Source organism: Nilaparvata lugens, chromosome 10 (assembly GCF_014356525.2).
Source record: "Nilaparvata lugens isolate BPH chromosome 10, ASM1435652v1, whole genome shotgun sequence".
In the NCBI taxonomy this organism is placed as follows: Eukaryota; Metazoa; Arthropoda; class Insecta; order Hemiptera; family Delphacidae; genus Nilaparvata; species Nilaparvata lugens.
The window spans coordinates 29,643,045-29,665,269 of NC_052513.1; the positions used below are offsets into that span (position 1 = coordinate 29,643,045).

The 22,225-nt window shown below is 32.9% G+C and overlaps 2 protein-coding genes across 3 annotated transcripts in view; both read left to right on the top strand.

The window, feature by feature from the left end:
- The first annotated feature begins 242 nt into the window (after positions 1-242).
- Positions 243-22,225, top strand: part of LOC111056404 (glycogen debranching enzyme) — a 59,283-nt gene continuing 37,300 nt past the window's right edge. Inside the window, 8 exon segments of the mRNA XM_039437161.1 lie at positions 243-392; positions 1,413-1,706; positions 8,346-8,455; positions 10,233-10,443; positions 12,288-12,480; positions 13,551-13,685; positions 20,787-21,005; positions 21,609-21,845. Of these exon segments, the coding sequence (XP_039293095.1) occupies positions 1,570-1,706; positions 8,346-8,455; positions 10,233-10,443; positions 12,288-12,480; positions 13,551-13,685; positions 20,787-21,005; positions 21,609-21,845 (1,242 nt within the window). The 5' untranslated portion in view covers positions 243-392; positions 1,413-1,569.
- Positions 14,301-17,403, top strand: LOC120353433. Of its 2 annotated transcripts, none has more exons than XM_039437159.1 (2): positions 14,301-14,586; positions 15,122-17,403. In XM_039437159.1, exons 1-2 carry the CDS (start codon positions 14,502-14,504, stop codon positions 16,018-16,020), a joined length of 984 nt encoding a protein of 327 aa, XP_039293093.1. In that variant the 5' UTR covers positions 14,301-14,501; the 3' UTR covers positions 16,021-17,403. The 2 variants fall into 2 exon arrangements, with proteins under 2 accessions (XP_039293093.1, XP_039293094.1); XM_039437160.1 differs by having other exon boundaries at positions 16,185-17,403.

A 22,225-nucleotide genomic window follows, 5' to 3' on the forward strand; every position in this document is an offset into this window, starting at 1 on the left:
TAGATAAGCAGATGATAATTTTAAAATATTGAAGAATTTTTTTTCTGAATTCAGTAACCCATTCATGACTACTATACATCCATCTCATTTATTAATAGGCCTAATCAATTCCCTTCCTACTCAATTAACATGCAAACCAATAAGATGTCGTTGCACTCACTCAACTAACTATTCAGATACAGTTAGGTCTATTTAGTTGTAGTTTCTCGATAAAGGTTAAAGTTGAAGGTCACTATCAACGCTGCTCACACTACGATAATTTTGGAAATAGTGAATACGATGTTATCTGTCATTTTGCTGTCATTCAGATTGATTTGAATCTGCTCCACTTTCAGTTCAGTCCATAATAGTGCTACTGACACAGCAAAAGTGACTTTGTGCTATACATCTCTGTGAGTTTCATGCGATTGTATTCATTTCAAAACATTTTTAAATTCATATCAAATTTTTATTTCGTCTCCAATTTTCACATAGTAGTTATGGGTTCTTAGAATTATTCATCATTCAATTCCACTGAAATGTATATTTATTAATAATATTTAGTCCCGGTTACATAAAAGTCTTAAAATTTAATCATGATTCAATGTCACGAGAACCAATCAAAGGAAACTTTTTCGCAACAACGGGCTTCTCAGATCAGCTCTCGTGACATTTTATCACGATTAAAATTTAAGTCTTGTGCAACGGGGGCTTAATCTTGTAATGTATTATCTGATTTTATCTGAATTTATTTATCAATAATTTAAACTGATCTAGTGATTATCTTATATAAGCCTATTTTGAGGACGATAACAATAATTTAAATAATTATATCTATTGATGGGAAAATCGTTGCTAATAGGTGTAGGAGAAAGCTCAGTAGCTGTATGATATTAGAGCAATATACTATGAAAAGTTGTTTGTTGCTAAAAGATATTTGTAGATTACATGGGGAAAGAAACAGAATGTTCATTATAATGTACAAAAGCCTATTATAATTTAATTCACGAACAATTATGAAAAGTAATATATTTTTATTGATATATTATTATTGGAATCCAAGATAGCTAGGCTACTCAAAAATATAATAAATATTTAAATTGTGTAGAATAGTCTTGTGATAGGTGTAGAAAACTTGCAGATTTGACAGGCAACATTGCCAACAAAAGTGTTTTACTTTAAATGCAATTTATTCTCAATTAACAGGTCTACTCCTTAGTAAGATCTATTTTCTATTTTATAAGAACTATTTTCGACTACCTTATAACTTCTACATAAAAAGTCTAGGTTTCACTCACAGCAATTACTATGCAACCACTGCTGGATGATTCCAATACTAGTCTATTTACATCTATAAAAATTCTCCACTTCCAAGTTGAAAAAAATTCTCAATTTACTTGATAATTCTTATTGAATATTCTTTCCTCTCACAGCAATTTCTATGCAAACACTCGTGGATGATTTAGCAGGCATCTCTTGACAGCTACAATAATCCCAGACCCAACTAGAAGCAAGTAGTCTGACTGGCGTGCCAGTGCAGAAGCCAGCTTGAAGCAAGTAGCTTGACTGGCGTGCTAGTACAGTGAAGTTATGGGAACGGGGCCATCCCGGCCTTTAATCAGAAGGTTTGCTATCCAGCAGATACTTGTGCAAACTATTAACGCGCTGCTGCTAATTGCTAACGGGCTGGCCAAAGCATGTCCAATCATCTGGCGTAGAATTGTCGGGTAAGAAAATCGCTCAGAAACGCATCTGGCATTTAAATTGGGGTGAATATTGATGTCTTTTAACTCACATTGCTCACATATTGGTTAGACAAAAATGGGGTGAACAGTATTTAGATATCCCTTTCCTAGTTAGACAATATTTATTCTAATTCACATTGGGATAAACATTAGATTGTATCAGAGACAAATAATCAAGGACAATTCATAATCAGAGACAATTAAACGGTATCTTTACTCAATGATTGTATGAAAACTCCATAGATGGATTGAATATACTCCATGTAAACCTTCTTATAATACAGGGTGATTATAAAAGAACTTTACAACTTTGAAACCACATAAATATTTATTGAAATTACTCACAGAATTGAGAAAGGTGTAATTTTGTTACAAAACACTTCAAGTTTAAGGTGTGGGTGCTACTTTGGTACGATGTGACAGCTGTTGGTTATGCGACATACATCCCACCGATAGTCGATTTCTTGCCACACTCGTACCAGCATATCAGGCGTAACTTGTGCAACCTCAACGATCCGAATGTGATCCGATTTCGGAGGTCATTAAGATTGTCTGGTAGAGGCGGAACATAAACCTTATCCTTAATAAACCCCACAGGAAGAAATATGCTGAAAGTAAAAGGACACTTGTTCATCTTGTTCAGCATGACGGTGCACCAGCTCATTTCCACGGAGAAGTTTTAGTTTTGGAATTCTGCTTTCAACTTCGCTGGATTTACCATATAGGGCCAATTGCATGGCTACCATGCTCACTGGAGCGATGGATTTAACACCAATGGATTTCTTCCTGTGGGATTTCATTAAGGATAAGGTTTATGTTCCGCCTCTACCAGACAATCTTAATGACCTCCGAAATCGGATCGCTACGGTTGCACAACTTAAGCCTAATATGCTGGTACGAGTGAGGCAAGAAATCTTTCATCTGTGGGATGTAAGTCGCATTACCAACGGCTGTCACATCGAACCAAAATAACACCCACACCTTAAACTTGAAGTGTTTTGTAACAAAATTACACCTTTCCCAATTCTGTAAGTAATTTCAATAAATATTTATGTGCTTTCAAAGTTGTAAAGTTCTTTTATAATCACTCTGTATTATTGGTAGTCTCTTAAACCTGTAATGAACATTGCTTGGATTTAATGTAGACATAATTCAAGATTCATTCTATTTCACACAATGGTTGTTGTAAATTGGGAAACATCATGTGAATTTCATGTTGATCTTGTGTGAACCTTTTGTTCATCACCTGAAAACCTTGTTTTAATTCACGGTATACTTTCGAATTTAGGAAGAACACTGTTTAGATTTCATGTAAGCATCATTCAAGTTCGTTCTAACTTACATGTTGGTCAGTAAAATTAATTCTAATATTCGAAACGTATGTTAACATTATCTCATGTCAACTTATTTCAAGTTTTATCAAAGGATAAGAATAGAGAAATTAGTGCCTTATTAGCATTGTTTTCTGTATTCATTGGTCTTTTGAAATTGGGGAAATTGTGGAAATATTTTCAACATTTCATCATTCTATGTATAAACCTTGTTGTTGCTCAGTCAAGCATGTTGAGTATGGTGCATGTATCTGTGTCACACACTGAATTATGAATAAATTCAATAATTAGTTATCAGAATAAAATAGTATTCTTCTCTGTAACATCTAAATGAGGAGTGAACATCTAGATTATATAATTAAACAGTATTCAATATTCATTCTTATGAATAATATCAGTTGAACAATAAGAAAAGTTAAAAACAATATAGAATTTCGATTTTCAGAATATCCATATTTTGTTTATAAAATCTACTTTATATGAGAGGTGAACTAGATTAAGATAATCGAGATTCTACATGAACTAGATTCTAGATTCATCTGGATAATCCTTATATTTTTAAATTAATCAATCAATTATGAGTGCCGTTCACGTGCAATCTATATAGATGCTCGCGTCTCATATATACGTGATGAGAAGTATTCCATTCTATTTGTTTAACTGATTCACGAATGAATATAAAGTGTTGTTGGTATGGAATCTAGATCACCTCATAGAGACATGATGTGTTTCAGAAATAATTGATTAAACATGATTATTGAGGACTCATACGATCTAAAAGTGTTAATGTCTTGAGGATGACTTCACAATTAATGTCCCTGTGGTGTAATAGGAGCAATCAATTCAACTCTATGCGATATTTCTATAAGCGTATAACCCTATAAGTGCCATAAGTACTAATGCCCCTCGACTCGCCCAGACAGTACTTGTTTGGCAAATTTATTGCTTTACCCTATGAGAAAATGTCTATTAACATTTTAAATGAAAAATTTCGCCACATTTTACAGGATTGGAATACTAGAAGTGATAATGTCACTATTGAAAATGACTCACAATGAGTCAGCAGTCGTAAATTGCAGTCGGAGTGAGTAAATTGGTATATTTTGTAAAAAAAAATGAAAAATATCTTTTGCACTGTCTTGGTAAATCTGAGCTGATGAATTGTAGCACTTTCATTCTTATTTTTCATACTACTTTCTCTATACCTTCTTTATTTTTTATACAACCACTATTAGTTGTATTGCTCATATTGTTTCAAGAGTCTTGTAGATTTATTTTACATAATTATAAAGTTGACTCAATATAATTGTAGGTTCCTTTCTCAGATAACTTATCATAGATTATAATATATAGTTGGCCCAAGAGAAATGAAACTAAAAATACATAAATAACTCAGTTTTCATCTATTTTATGTGGTTCTAATTTTCATTCATACTGTATCTATATCGATAATGTTATCAAAATATGGAATAGAATTGATATGGCTAATTGATTGGGTGCATAATCATTACGTATTACCTTGCTTTCGAAGTTACTTAAGCGATGAGCTATAGTAAGGTCCACGTTATAATGGCAGTGGATAAAGATAGAAGAATAGCGATGCCGATTCTCTGCATTAATTAATTATATCTCTACACTTTCAAAAACATAATTGGCATTGTTGTGGACCTAGAAAAGGATAGTACCACCGGCTATGTCGAATGATAGACAAGGATAGCAAAACCAAAGTTGATCAAATACTGTCATTATAACGTGGACCTTACTATAGTAGTCAATGGCATGTTCGGTGATTGCCAATCTCTTCTAATTGGGAGGACCAGTCTCTTATTCAAACACCCTAGAGACGAGGCTGAAATTAACATACAGCACCGTACCTTAATCACAGACATAATAATTTATTTTGTAGGCTATTGTAGACGTACGACAAATCAAATAAATTTTGTAGACACATGTTTCTGCTACAGTATATACCATCAGAGAAAACTTATTTACTTGAAAATTATATAACTACAATGAAATGAAATGAAAAAAATTCTTTGTTAGATGGAGTTAGGACTTTTAAGTCCTCTCTACCACTCAACCTCAACATAAAAAATGCAATTGAATAAATAAAACCTACAGTGTAACAGTCTATATAAATAAAAATACATTAAATAATATCGCTACAAAATAGAAACATAGTTGGAACAAAACAGTCAATCTGCATTTAGACTAAAATGTCAATTATATAATTCAAGAAACAATAGTAGAAAAAAGGAACTATTAATATAATCATTCACACAGCCCACCAGACCAGTTCCAAGCGCACACGCTACCCCCGCAGACCCGCCAACAAAATCCGCTTGATCTCCACCCCAAAGCGAGCACGCCCATCAATGAATCAATCGATTGAATGAAACAATCAAATGAATCAAAAGATTGTTTTATTTTATGATAGTGTACAATAATCTAATTTTTTTATAATTATTTCATTTAAATTACAAAATAATAAAAATATCGTTATTATAGTGAGTTCAGAAATCAGAATATTAGAGTCATTCTAATGAGTTGTATTAATAATAACAAACAAATTATTTCTAATTGAATCCCTCCCAGACCTACTATTTAAGAAACAAAGTTGTCCGAGGACTTTAAACTGGAAAATATTGAATTACCATCTTTGTCTAGCTGGCTTCTGTTCACTATTAGTCATGGGCGCAGACCGTGGCATTGCGGTTTGCCAGGTGTCCCATATTGCAAATGTCTCTTTTGAAAATGATCATAGGCCGTGCAAAATGTAACCCAGTATAGCATAGCAAGACCAGCGAGATGTGGCGAGGAAATTAGAAGAAAACGTTTCGAACAGTGGGATGAATGACTTCCTTAGCTGTCGGGTAATCTCTGTCTCAGCTCCTGCGTGTGTCTTCATCAAACTGTTAAAGTGATTCTGGTTTTTGGTGGTTTTCAGCTAATCTTTCGGTATGCTTTTTCGTTTTTATTCACGTTATACTATGGTATTTTTTGTAGTAAACTACCTCGAAATCTTTCACAGTATTGTTTTCAATCATTTTTAAACTCGATTTCGATAGTTACGAAAAGAGTTTGTGATATTAACTAATGACCCTTTGTTTGATGAATTATAAGTAAGTTATCCCTTGAAACGTTTGAATAGTTTTGCCTTAGAATAATAGGACTTAATCTCTCTCAAAGAAATCCAACAAAAAATTAGAAGTATTTCCTTTTGATGTATATTTATTTTTACAGCTTAATGATTGATAAAAAATGAACAATAAATAGAACAAATTAAGAACGTTTCGAATATAAATAGTGGTTGAGAATGTCTTGCTTATTCTTGCTGGTGGATCTATTTACTGGAAAGATCTTACACATAATATGTGATATACTATGAGATATGGAGTGAAAACATAAGTGCCATCACAAATGGATATATACCTACTACATTTCCCTTGAATTTGTTATTACTGTAGTATGAAATGCTAATTTGTAAAATGCTTTCAAATACACAAATATTCTGTAGATTTTAAAAAAATGGATATTTCCTACATTTCCCTTGAATTTGTTATTACTGTAGTATGAAATGTTAATTTGTAAAAAGCTTTTAAATACACAAATATTCTGTAGAACAACGAAAAAAGTTCTATCAGATTACAACCATAATTAAATACGTATATTAAAACCAGTATTTTTTACATTATAGTTATATTGTGAATGATGTGGTATTTCTACCCTTGATGGATAAACCCTAAGTATATAATATAAACACAATAATATATAAATACAAATTGCTTGACAACATTTAACTCTCAGTGTAAGGTATTTTTAAGTCAGTATAATTATCAATTAAACCAACTTCTTCATTGATCAACATTCATAAGCTATTAAACCGGTATATTTTAATTGTAGATACTCTACATACTATGATTATCATTATGACGATATTACTCTAGCTGTAAAAAATTGATTTAAATATAGTTTCACTTTGTACGTTCTGAGGTCATTCTAGATATTAAATGGAATTACTGATAACATTCTGAATTTCACTCATTATTCATTAACTTTACCAAATCGGCAGCTTTCCTAATGCTGCTTAAAGCATGCTTTTAACCTTGTTTCTTCTATTTCTCTGTATTATTCTGTTGTTTGTGGCTATTTCTTGGTGGCATTCGCTTGCATGCCTATTGGACGTGAATCCTTCTACTTTCTATGATTTGTGAGTACTGTTTCCTAATTCAAAAATAATAGTTTTCAATATCATCCTAGACAATGTCATAATATTATAGTACCGTATCTGTAGTATCTAACTTCTATATTCTATATCTTACTGTATTTATTTTCTTATGGAAAATAAAACTTTTATCTATTAACTATTATCCTATAACCTTTATTCATCTACATTAAATAGTTTCCAGATTCTATAGTAGGGCAATATATAACAATTCAATCCAGTCAGAAAGAATTCAACTCTAAAGGGTATTGTAATAGCTTAATTCTGACTAGAATATTATTACTATAGTAGAAGTTGATTCATTCAATCAAGAACTACGAAATGAGTCATGAATGAAATGCTGAAAAGCTCTGTTTTAATTTCAAATTTCAGGAGAAATATTTGAATTGTATTGAATACTACATCTCTGCTGATTCAGCGAATAGCTTATGGTGATTCTGTTATAATAGGATATGGTTTTTTACTAGATTATTAAAAAATAATATAACTTAATACAAATGATATCTGCCAAATATGTTTTAAAAGATTGAGAAACCTCCAAATCATTGATAATATTACATTATTTACAAAATTATTGCTGGTTTTTATGATATCAAAATTTATTGTAGGCTACATTCAATTACACTACTTTTCTGTTGGTTTGAACATTTTCTACGAAAAATAATTTAAAACAGTGGCTAAGCTTGTTTACTAAAATATTAATTGTGGTTTTTAACTTATCATCACTTTTAACCACAGGTCCTTTGTTTTTAATTATTTGATTTCATCGTATTATCAAACTATATACCTTTATTTGATTTGAATAATGAAACCAGTTTCTGTCACTCATTCAAAAATCCAACAGGGTGAACATTATAGCTTGAAAAATTCAGATTTAGCCTAGTTGTCGCAATATATATAAAAATCTATAATATAATCGAAGAAAAATTCAAATGTAATTGCTTCAATATATTGAAAATCGGTGATAGCTTTAAAAAATTCAAATGTGATTGCTTAACTATTGTTTATTCATACAGATTGGAACAATTTTAATACAGTTTCACTGTTTTTTGTTTGTTTTTTCAGCGACTCTTCGTGTAGCGTGGGGTCGGTTAAGATGTGTGATGGGCCTATCAAGACGCTCATCCTTAATGATGGCGAGCACAATGATGGAACTCTCTATAGGCTGAAAAAAGGTGATCAAAATAACACAACTTTCACTCTCTTTAAGTTTAAAAAAAAATCTGGTGTGGCGCACTCACACAACTTTCCTTGCCGTTATGAAAATTGATCAACTGACGCTAGTGTTCGTGTGACGTCAAGACTACTTTTCTAAGATCTGAGCCAGCTGGTGACAGGACAATAGCGCTGCAGACACACGAAGTCTGCTATCTCTTCATAGTGAATCATTTAATAGAATCAACAGTTGCCAACAGTTTGCAATTGGATAATCACATTTTCTCGAATTTCGAGCTTATTTTCAATTTTAGGTGAAAATGTTACTAGACATTAATTGTAGAGATTTTCATGCTCAATCTTTTTCACTTGAAATTTTCTGTTCAAATTGTATCTGAAGCCTGATAATTGGGAATCTAAAATCAAACTTTGCATAGATGGTGCAGTGTTCCTGAAATTTTTACAGATATGAGACTTTTGGCATTTGATAGAGCTTATCGATGAATTTTCTAGGTATGAATTTGATCAAAATCGTTGGAGCCGATTTCGAGAAAATCGCGAATAACCCTGTTTTTCACAACATTTTCGCCATTTTAGCCGCCATCTTGAATTGCATTTGATCGAAAATGTTCGTGTCGGATCCTTATAGTGTAAGGACCTTAAGTTCCAAATTTCAAGTCATTCCGTTAATTGGGAGATGAGATATCGTGTACACAGACGCACATACACTCACACACACACACACACATACACACACACACACACACACCACACACACACACACACCACACACACACACACACACACACACATACAGACCAATACCCAAAAACCACTTTTTTGACTCAGGAGACCTTGAAACGTATAGAAATTCAGAAATTGGGGTACCTTAATTTTTTTCGGAAAGCAATACTTTCCTTACCTATGGTAATAGGGCAAGGAAAGTAAAAATCTTAGTTTGAATGAAGAACAACACAAATCGTCTTGATCATCTTACATTTATATAAAGTAGTCAATGGTCTTACACATCATCCTTTTCACCTGGAAAGATTGGGCTTCTATGTGCCGACTGTTTCTCGCGGGAAGTATTTTTCGTTTTTTATACCAAGATCTCGAACGTTGCAAGATATTAACTCACCCATCAATCGATCCATGAGACTTTTCAACACAGTATCTCGTCGTCATATCGATCTCTTCATTCCGTCTTTGAATGCCTTTATTAAATCATGCTCTATATTATATTACTGGAATATTAGTTCTTTTGTCAATTTTTAACTTTGAGCACTCTCTCTCTCCTCTCTTCTTCTGCTATCTATCTCTAAATAGTTTAATTAGTCAACTATTTTTTCTTATTTATATTGAACTTATTTTTATTTTTTTCTCATTTTAATTAAACTTATTTATATTGTACGATACGAATATAATGATATAAATAATTAGTATTTTATTTTAAGATTTAGCATGTAATTCTGAAGTTTGTTAATTTCTGTATAAGTTGTTTTTTTTTCTTCTTCTGTATTATTTTGTGTGGAGTGCGGTTTTGGGCAGTGTGCCTGTCCCATCCACACTGATTCGCTACATTCACTACAATGTATCTTTTTCTCCAATAAATTGAAATTGAATGGAAACAACAAAATTCTACGCCATAAATAGTATATCACATGCTGTGAACACAAAACAAATCTGAAGTTTCATTAGAATACTTTTACTTACTTATTGTTATACTCATATACATTGTTCTATACTTTCTTTCATTTATTTTCTTAACTTACTTATTTAGTGTGTTATTTTTTTTAGGATGGGCAGTGGACCTGCGCCTGGGACCTTCCCTGTTTGGCCGGCAGGTGACCGTCTACACAAACGCACCAAGTGATGCAGCTGCCTTCGCTCGCAGTGAGTACAGGCCGCTGGCATGGCAAGGCCCGCAGTCCGATGACACGGCACGCTACTGTCGGATTGTACTCACTGCACCTGGATCCTTCCACTACTATTTCACCTACGATCATAGGTGGGTTCCAAAATGCAAAATTACTATAGCAAGTGCCGTGAGTGAAAATTATTTAGTTTCATCATAAAAAGGAATTGTGTCTTCTCTGAAAGGCTTCAATATTGACAAATTGTTTTAGTTTTTTAAAGTAAAAAAATGTGAAATTACAATAGCAAGTGCCGAGCGTGAAAATAATTTAGTGTAATCGTGTAAAGGAATTAGGACTACTCTGGAAGACTTCATTATTGACGAATTGTTTTAGTTTTGGAAAGTAACAAAAATTAATATTTAGTGACTAGTTTTTGTATTAAAAAATATATTGATATTCACTTTAAACTCCTAGAAATCAGGGCTTATCTAGAAGACTTGAGTATTGACAAATTGATTTATAGTAGAACACCTCATATCCGACCTTCACGGGACCGGGCTGTGGTCGAAAATACTGAGGAGCAATAAAACACGTTTTTGGGTAAAAACAGCCGTATAATGCACTTTATTGTAAGTACAGGTGTACTCAATACACTCAGTAATGCTCAATCGTATTGCTGTATTAACAAAGAAATAGTATACAGCACTGATGAGTCAGTTTTTATGTTGCACTCGGCGCTTATCTCTAGGAGTCGGATATTCCGAATATGAGAGGTTCTACTGTGGTTCAAAAGAAAAAAAAATTAATCTTCATTGAGGTGATTAGTTTTCATAAAAAAAGTAAAATTATCTTACTAGAGGAAAAGCTTAATAGGCGCATGTCCAAACTACCCCTCATCCAGTTTATACAGTACATTACATACAAGCACAACATTACATGTGGCAGCTGAAATTTAATTTTACTATTTGAATTACGTCTATTATAATAATTAATGTCAATTAAAAATATGACTGTATATAACTGTGAAGAAACTAAGTACCGGAACTGTTTGCTGTGATAAAATTTATCTGTTTTTGAGTATGTGAAATGTATGTATGTATATGTTTACCTGATGACTTTGTCAATAATATGTATTTGTTCACGGCAATAAAAAAATATTTTTTAATTTGAATTACATACATTCCAGTAGTATAAAGATAGCACTCTAAAAGTTGAACTGGAAAACTATTTATGTCTATTGTAATATTACTATTCATCACTATTTTACTAATTTATCCATATTATTAATTATTTTTTTGACGTCACCATGTTTTGCACATTAATCTACCACTGATGAAATCCAGCCACCATCGAATTATTTTATTATACAATTTGTAGAAATCTTCAATTTTTTGAGAAGTTCTATTAAAATTGTCAAATTGTGGAAACGTTTGATATTTAATAAAAAAATCTCAATAATCTAAATACAGTAGAACGTCGATAATTCGGACGTCAAAAATCCGGATCGTCAATAATCCGGATTCGTCTCTGGCAAGAAATAAAATTTTCGTACCTTCTGCCCTCGGCGCTAAGCTCCATACTTTAGAGCAGGCGACGGGAGAATGGCGCGAAGCGAGGAGAATGTATATACCTTATACTCTATCTACCAATAATTGAATACTGTATATGCAATTTTAACAGCTTTGTTCCTTGAATAGTGCGTGCTGACCGTTTTTTTAACGTAATTTCGATAATCCGGATAATTTGATAATCCGGATGGGGTCCGGTCCCAATTAATCCGGATTAATGACATTCTACTGTAGTAGTTGATTTTTGTACTAGAATATTGTAATTTTCAAGTACACCAAGCCATGCAAGTTTTCTTTGATTTCAATTTCGATTTTGTGAACAATATTTCTAATTGCAGGCTTTGAATTCGAAGATAAAAAGGTCAAGTTATTTTATGATAGATGATTATCTGCTTTCGAGATTTTTGAATTGGAAATGTTGTTTTTAGTAATGAGCGAGCTGGTTCAGGATACATCCTGGTGGATCCAGAGTTGAGCGCCAGAGGTCAAAACATTCCCTTGGACTGCGTACAGTGTGTAACCTACCTGGCTAAATGTCTCGGGCCTTTGTCATCATGGGAAGGCAAACTGAAAGTCGCCAAGGAGACTGGGTACAATGCTATTCACTTCACGCCAATTCAGGTAGAGCTATAAACTTTCTTATAAAGTATTTTACGTTACTGTTTTCCTAATAATAATATCACAAGGAGATTGACAATTTTTATAAATTCAAATAAATAGACAAAACAATAAATACATCCCATTAAAGCAATCACAGTTGTTTAATACTGTACATTGCTCAATGCATTAGTGACATTATGTTGAGTGTAAACCTATGAGGATTACTCCTAATACCACAAGAAGTTTACAAATGTTACACGTTATTTAATGTTTTTTGTGACTTGTTACATTATTTTAAAATAAATACATACTATCAAAGAAATAAAAATTGTTTAATACATTGCTCAATGACATACTCAAATATGACAAATATTTGTGACATTATGTTAAGTAGGACTATATGAGGAGTACTGCCAATACCACAAGAAGATTTCAAATGTTGAACGTTATTAAATCATTTAATGCTTTATTTGTGACATTATTTTGAGTGGTATTGATTCAAATAGTCATGATCATACGTCCAGTGATTTATCCCACGGAACTCTAAAATTGAATGAGACATTATTAGTAATTAAATCAGTTGAGTTGAAATTTATTATGATGAACCAGAAATAAATAACCAACTTTAAATACTAGTATGTGAGAATAATAATGTATGTAAACTTTAAAATTGTATTCCAATATAATAAAACAGCATTAGTGAATTGATCAAATGAAGTTGAAATTTACTATGATGAACTAGAAATAACTTAAATAAAAACTTGTAAAATATTGTGTGTAAAATATTACTTTGTAACTAACTAAAAATCGTCATGTTGGATCGATAATACCGGAAATTGTAATTAAACTATCTCTTATTTTGTTACATATAAGTTAAATAATAATTTAAACAAACCATAAATCTCTATCTTGGAAATACTACTATATTGTTAATTTTAAACTCAATATTAAACGACCATGAATCGTCATCAACCGACAAACCATAAATCGTTATGTTGAAAATTTTATATTGTTGATTATAAATCAATATTAAACGACTATACTATTTATTTGGTAATAAATAATTAATCGTCTGAATTATTTTTTTGTAGGAATTGGGAGGTTCGAACTCAGCTTACAGCCTTCGCAGTCAGCTGGACCTGAATCCCTCTTTCAGCGAGGGAGGAAACAAAGTGGGCTTTGACCAAGTGGCCTCATTCACCGAGAAGATGAGGAATGATTGGAAGGTCAGTCATTTCATAAATTTCTAAAGTCAACAAATTAATAGTTTTTATTCTCCCTATTCACAAATTAAGAAACTGCAAGTAGAAATTCTGAATGAACGTTTTTTCCATAAAAGGAAGTACAGTAAAGCTAGATTCCCATATGTCAGTATCAGTGTAAGTGTCCGGTACAGTGAAAATATTATACTCATGAGTTCCTATGGGGCTATTCAACTCGCTCGGCTGAGCTGAGTGGAAATAGTCCATTAGAACTCATGTGATCCATTGGCATATTTACATGCATATTTTTTTTAAAGTTAGCAAAACATGTATTCTCAATAAAAAGACTAGATGTCCAACCACAGATTTATGAAAAATCGAGATGCCGGTTTCGGTTGATCGGTTGACCATTATCAGTCTCTAGTAGACTAAATCCACAAGTAAAGAACAGCAGTATTTATACTAAAGATCTACTAGATATGAGCCTGTGAAAGTCAGAGTGGTGTAAGTCAATTTTTTTTATTTCCGAGTTAAGTCCAGTTATGGGTTCTAGAACTATAAATCTATTACTAGAAGAGTGGTGTAAGTCATAAGGTTCAAGGAACTGTACAGAGAGAGCAGCACTAAACAGCACATGTAGTGAATCAGCTGGTTTGCTTTCAGCCAACATGGTGTAAGTCTGACTTACACCACTTTGGTCGGTCTTGGAAATCGTTTTGAGTTGACTATTATTGAAGTGCCTGCCATTGTGTACTCTGTCTGCAAGATTTTGTGTGTCTTTTGTCTATTATTTTCCATTATCGTTGAGTATTATATTTTATTCAGTATTCTACAGCAACTATGGAATCAGATTTTAGTGAAGAAGAAGATGTTTATGACAGTGATGGATGGAAACCTCATGATGAACAAAATAGCAGTTCTGCTGGTAAGTGACCATTTTTATGGTTACCCTTCATTATTCATTTATCTAAATCAACATGACTAGTAAAACACTATTACTACTCTAGTTTTTATTTATAATGCTTTTCACAAATTTCAATAAATTTTCAATTTCTGTGTTCAAATTATCTAACCTAGAAACCTAAATATTTGCTCATAAAAATTAAATTTGCAAGGAAATTAGTTTAGGGTTGATCCTTCCATTTCTCAATCATAATGTAACATCTACATAAATGAATGAATAAGTCATAAATATAATTTACATTGTAAAACTTTCAAAGAATAAAAAATGTAAAATGGAATGGCTTGTAGACTAATACAAGAAAAAATGAGAATTTATTTAAATTATGTATTATAAAATTTTATGAAATTTATATTTTTTACTTATTTTATATTTATTTAAAAATAAGTATTTACACTTTAAATAATTTATATGATTTTTTCCAGTATTAAAGATACCTACTTGAATGTTTAATAATAGAGGAATTAAGCAACTAACATTTTGGTTTTTTTTGTTTCAGAGGAGAGTTTTCCAGACAACAATCCTGCTGATATTGAGACTACAGTATTAACAGAAGTGACTGAGAATCATCAAAAAATTGAACCTCAAAGGACAAGGAAACGACAGAGACAGCCCTCCAAAGCAGAGAAACGGAAGAAAGGTCGAAATTCTGGATTGCCATACATCGACTCCAAGGGGAAAAATGTGGCTGGTAAAGTGTTTGAACATTTTGACTGTCAATGCAAGAAAAAGTGTCCTGTGAACATAAATGAACTTGAAGGTAAGAAAATATTTGACAGCTTCTGGAAACTCAGTTCTTTCGAGAAGCAGAATGTTTTCATGTGTGGCCTTATTAGTCAAAACAAGCCTCAAAACAGACGACCCAGGAGTGGAGCTAAAGCACCTAAATCATCTTCAAATGTGTATAGATTCCAAGTAGGTGGAACTAGCATTAATGTATGCAAACAATTTTTTTTGAAAACGTTAGCTGTCTCTGATGGGAGGATGACAAGAGCAGTGAAAAAAATTCGAGAAAATAATGATCCTGGAATTGATAATAGGGGGCACCACTCTCCTGCAAATAAAACATCTGAAATCCAGGAGAAAGCAGTATGTGATCATATTTCTTCATTTCCATCATACCAATCCCATTACACCAGGGAACACAATCCGAACAGAAGGTTTCTACCAACTAATATTAATGTAACAATAATGTACAATCTGTACAAGGAGAGATGTATTGAAGAGAACCAAGATCCAGTGAGTTTGAATGTTTATAGAAGAATCTTCAATAACAAGTTCAACCTTCATTTTCATGCACCATTGAAGGACACGTGCAACAAATGTGATGCATTGAAATTTAAAATAGCTTCTGCTAGTGCTCAAGAAAAAGGCAATTTAGAAATTGAGAAAGGCTGAGAAGGCTCGTGAATCCAGAAGTCAAGATGCAAAAAAAGCACAGGAGGACCCTACATACTATGCCCTAACATTTGACCTTGAAAAAGCTCTCCCATTCCCAGTTTTGTCTTAGTATAAGAGAACCTAGTTTTACTATAAGAGAAATCTTTATGTGTATAACTTAGGAGTCCATGAGCTAGCAACAAGCAGAGGTTTCATGTATGGATGGGATGAGACAGTTGCATCAAGAGGATCCCAAGAAGTTGGTTCATGCTTAGTAGAACATTTAAAAGCACAAGCAGCAACTGCCAACCACATTGTAATGTACAGTGATGCATGTACAGGGCAAAATAGGAATTTAAAGTTACCTCTGTACCTGTTGAAGCTGATAGGAGGTAGGTCAATTTCTGCAAGCATAATTGACCACAAATTTATGGTGAGTGGGCATTCCTATCTCCCAAATGATCGTGATTTTGCATCAGTTGAAAATTTTGCAAGAGGGAAATTTATGTATGAACCACAGTGTTGGTACAATGTAATTTTGAAATGCCGGAAAAATAATACATTCCATTTTAAACGGATGCAATGTGAAGATTTCGAATCTGTGTCAAAGCTGGAAGCAAGTATCACTCGCCGGAAAAAAAATTTGGCCAATGGCCAGGTCAACTGGTTGAAAATCCAATGGATTCGCTTGTTGAAAGATCGTCCATTCACCATCCTGTACAAGGAATCCTTGAATGAGGAAATTCCATTTTCTGAGTTGAACATCAAGCCTGCTAAGCCTGGAAGAAATACATCTCTCCATAATGTGGATCAACTTCTCCTTCACCCAAATGGGCGAGAGGTAACCAAAGCAAAGAAAATGGACATGCTTAGCCTACTGGCATACATTCCTCCAATCCACCATTCTTTCTACCAGAACCTCCAGTGCCAGGATGAAAGAGAGGAACAGGAAGACTTGGGACCTTTGGAAGTAGTAGAGGCTGAAGAAATTGCAGATGCTTAAAATGAACATTGATTCAAGTTTTTACCTTCCAGAATGTTTTACTATTTTTGAGTGTTATCATCAACTAAAATGAATTAATTTCAAAGAAAAAGATTAACACTTAGATTGTACTGAATTTAGCCATCTAAAGTATTTTTTATTTCTACATAACATTTTATTGAATAAATACTTCCTTCTAAAAGTAGATAGTGGTGTAAGTCATTGTTCCTGTGTTGTTCAGAGTGGTGTAAGTCAGTCTTTTGAGATACATAGTGGTGTAAGTCATATTAATCATAGTGTTCAGAGTGGTGCATGTAATTAACACACCTACAAAAATGTTAATTGATTATTTTTGTGGTCAAATCAATAGTCATTAGTGAAAACAATACAAGCCTGTGGCCCTGAAAACATTAAATTCATCACTTTCTCACTTGGGAATTGAGTGAATAGCTTCTACTAAAACCTTTAATTTCTCAGAAGAAGGTTAATGTTAATATGACTTAATATGACAATATGACTAATATGACAACCACTCTGGCTTTCATCGGCTCATATGTATTCCGTCAAGTTATCGATCAGATTGTCCAAGTTATACAAACTTGTAGATGAGAATTATATGAGATTATATAATTATATATATAGGCTTAGATTAACCTATATATATATATATATATATAATATATATATATATATATTATATATATATATATATATATATATAGCCTAAAATCTTGAAATGTTGCACGATTGTTTATGGTAGCCTGAAAACATCCACTAAGAAAGGATTTTCAGAAATTTGCCCCCCTGAGGGAGCTTTACGAAAAAAAATTACATCTATGCAGAAAAATTTCGATCAGGAGCACAGGGGGGGTCCAGGAGAGGGCATTTATCGAAAATTTTGATGTAAAATCACACTAAAGCTCAAACTAATATTGTCCTACAGACTTGAAACTTTGCACAAATATTCTTCAAACATGCTAGACGCGCACTAAGAACGGATTTTGAGATATTTTGCCTCTAAGGGTTTCAAAGGATGAAAAAGGATCATATTTAGTAAGGTTATGAACATGGTAAGGTGAATGCCATATGGAACTGAGATAATTGACACATGCTATTCTAACATATGTTATAATCATTGGAAAGCTTAAAATAATTTCATCAATCAGCTGATCGAATTTAATTTTCCATGGATCGAAAGCACTAGCCACGTGTTTGTTCCATTGTTGTATGAGTCTCATACATTCCGATTGGAACAGAGCACAGAGATTTTCTTTGGTTAGGAGTTTGTTGATAATTCTTTTTTTTTCAAATTTTATTGCAAACAAAAATCACATTGAAAAATTTCTTAATAGACAACAAGATTACAAAAACAAGATGTCAAACATAAACCTTTATTCATTTGTAGCATGGCCAGAAAAAGACAAACTTGAGTACTAGCCGTGAGTTCATTCAATATAACTCATATTTTTGTGTTAATATTTTGTGAACAAGAAGTACGAGTTGATGAAAGATGTGAGTAATATCTTTTATTTGATCTAAATGGTTATTCATATTGTAGTAGTCGGGGTCACTTCAATCAAAGTTTTTTATTTTGTAGCTAATAAATGTCATACGTATTGATTGTCCATAATGTAAGTGATTAAACTAATCAAAATTAATGGCTTACTGGTCCTTCACAGAATTTATAGTATTCCTGGTGATTGAGCCTGTCTTTTTTCAGTGTTGACTATTAATAATAAAGCTTTATTTACAACTAGCTTACCTGGCGAACTTCGTACCGCCAAAAGTCAATGTATACTTCACTTTATTTGGTGAATCATGAAATTTATCTGACAATCAATATTTTCATTCACATCTAAATACGGACTTCCTATGTGCTTAGTCATGCAGCATTTATTATTCCCAAAACATATTCTTCTCAATCAATTGGTAGTAATATCTAACAGTAAAGTGTTGAATTAAAAAAATAGATATAGGATAAATTAGTGTTTCAAAGATGAGTTCAATGTTTTCATAGTTGTTGATTGTCAATAGATGGTCCAGGAAATATGCAATGTAAACATCACCAGGAAACATCACCAGGAATGACATATTCTTTCCATCTTCCATTTTAGGATTTTCAGGATGAAAATAAGCTAAGCTAAATTCAAAAAATTGTGAATTATTCTGACATTCTTCAGTAATAATAAATGCAATATGAACATCTCTCTTCCATGAGGTGAATAATTTTTTCCAACATTTTTCGGTTACTCAATGATAGGGGAGTGATAATTATTTGTATAGGTCTTCTAAGGAACCATTATCTACAGCTGGTACCAATCAACTACACTTCAACTCCAAACTACCGTTGTAATATCAGTAGCCTACACAATTTATCATAGGGTGACGTGTTTATTACAGCTGGTAACTTTAGATGCTAAATCATATTATCTCAATATGATCTTGAATCATTATCATCTTTTCGTTCTTCGGTAGCCGCTAGGCCGACAATTTCGAAAACATAGGTCTGTAAAATAAATTAATAAATAATCATTATTAGCCACCCTATTAAAATTTCTGGTCAGAAACCATCCCCAATATTCACACAACATATTCCCAAAGTTTCATGCCGTTATGTCAAGTATTTTTCAAGTCATAGGGAACAAACACACAAACAGACATTCATTTTTTATATATATAAAAGATAAAAGATTTCATTCGGCTCAAACAAAAGCCTCTCTAAATGGAGGTAGAATGATGAGGTTGACAACTTTCAGTTCTGTTGTTTTAACATTTTTTTTAATCACTTTCAAAAAGTTCATGTAGTACCTACTATTGTGTTTGAGACACTTCTGGCGCTATCATAGTTTCACAACTATTCTGTTCCACACTCCTATCTCTTGCAATTGTTAACCATATCTATAATAAAATAAAGAGTTGGCTTATACACGTATGGGATAGGAAAATTATGTTTGACGCATCACCACGTCTGAACTACTGGACTAATTAACTTGAAATTTTGCTTATAGGCTAGATTCTTAATTAACCAAGGATGGTTATAGGCCTATTTAAAGTTCTTTAAAATTTCATTAAGTCAAGTTTTCAGATTATCAAGTTTGAAAATAGATCCTTGCGAAGCACGGGTTCCTGCTAGTATATATATATATATATATATATATATATATATATATATATATATATATATATCGAAATTTTAACTTGACGCCTTTCACTGATAAATCTTTGAAACAATATTAATATGTATCCAATTTATAATTTTCAATTTATATTATATGTTTTTTTTTTTGAGGAAATGAGTTTGATATTTTAGAGGAGGATAAATGTAATCTTATATCTTTCAATTTACTTGAGTGATCGCATATCACGATCTGAAACATTATTAAAATCCTTATCGAAATATGCAGCTGTAACGGTGCACTTGTTCTAAGAGATATATATTGCTTTGATATGTTTTATTCTGGTTGTTCAGGTGCGATCTGAAAACTCTGACACCAGACCTACATGTTGTATATTACTGAACAAGTTTTATTTCAATTGATGATTTGGATTGGATGCTGGCTTTATAATTCAGAGACCCAGGTTCAAATCCCGGCCCGAAAAGATATTTTTCTCGGCCCATGCCAGTGTTTCGGACACGCTAAACCGTCGATCCCGGCTGCCCAATAATAGTCGTTAGGTCATGTCAAATGTCCTGAAATTGGTCAGTGCGACTTGAAAACTCTGATATTAGACCTGAGCCAACCAGGTCACTCATTATTATTATTATTATTACCGGTATGCCTGATTTACAATGTTTTATTAGATGCTGAGCATTTGTGACGTGGTCCTGAACCACACCGCCAACGAGACGCCGTGGCTACAAGAGCACCCTGATGCCACTTACAACCTCGTCAACTCACCTCACCTGAAGCCGGCCTACCTGCTTGATGTGGCTCTGCATACTTTCAGTCTCGAAGTGGCCAAGGGTGTCTGGGAGCTATCGGGCATCCCTTCTGATGTCAACGAGGAGTGTCATTTGGGTGTACGTTACACTTATATCATATTTGTTATTGCATTCCACATTTATTGGCTTGAATTCCGATTTCAATATAACCAATTAAAATTTCTGAATATTGTATAAGAGTATAAGAATACCTAAGCTAGTTTATATAGCTATTTAGAATAATTATTGATTTTTAAATTGTCACAACTTTGTATTGTTTTTGGTGAAATAAATTAAATTGAAAACAATTGAAATTTCGTGTTTAAGTGGCAGCAGAGTGAACATTACTGTCAAACTTTGCCACATCATCAAATGAAAAGTCAAATCAATTGTAATGATAGCATGTATTTACTATTCGTATGATATAGTTAACCAACTTTTTTAAAATTAGCGAAAATTCAGCGAGGTTAGTTGGTAGCGGAGACACACACGATATTTGATGAAGCTACAAAGGTGAAAATTGTTTGGCGTTAGGTCAGGAGTACGTGAGGCCATGCATATTATGAAATATACTTGATACCCTCAAGCGGCTTATAGCCGGGCAGAAGTATTAATTTTTCAAATAAATATTTGTATAGAGATGAATTTAAAATGCATTTAGTTTGGAATTTCGTTTAATAAATATTTATATGTTTGTTGCAGTCAATAAGATACGCGCTTCTCGGCTCCGTGTTGCCCAAGTACAAAATCCCAGAGCTGTTCCTGTTACATGTGGACTCGCACGTGGCTCAGTTCCAGACTGTGGCCAGGTCACGGGTGCCCCCTTCCCCCCAGCCTGGTGACGTCACCGACTCCGCCCCTCCACCCCTCAAACTGATACCTGATCCAGAATTTCATCGGCTGAAGGCTACCGTCGATATGGAGCTGGCACTCAAAGACGTTCAACGTTTACAGGTTGAAATGAATAATTCATGCAAATATTTATGAACACTATTTAGAATATAAATTGATTTATATCAATTCCACTAATTAGAATATAATCCCATTTACATATTTTTTGTATGCTGTTAAGGCGGTTACACACACTGATTTTTGGACGTTCGATTTTTGCCGTCTTTATGAATTCTATCAGATTAAACGGAACTTGACAAACATCATCTGTTTGAAATCATCTGTTTAATCTAATAGAATTTATAAGGACTGCAAAAAATCGTACGTCCAAAAATGGATGTGTGTGTAAACAACTATAACTTGGTATGTTGGACTTGAATACAATCTCATGTTTCATTTGAAATTGAAAAATGCAAGTTGATTTTGTA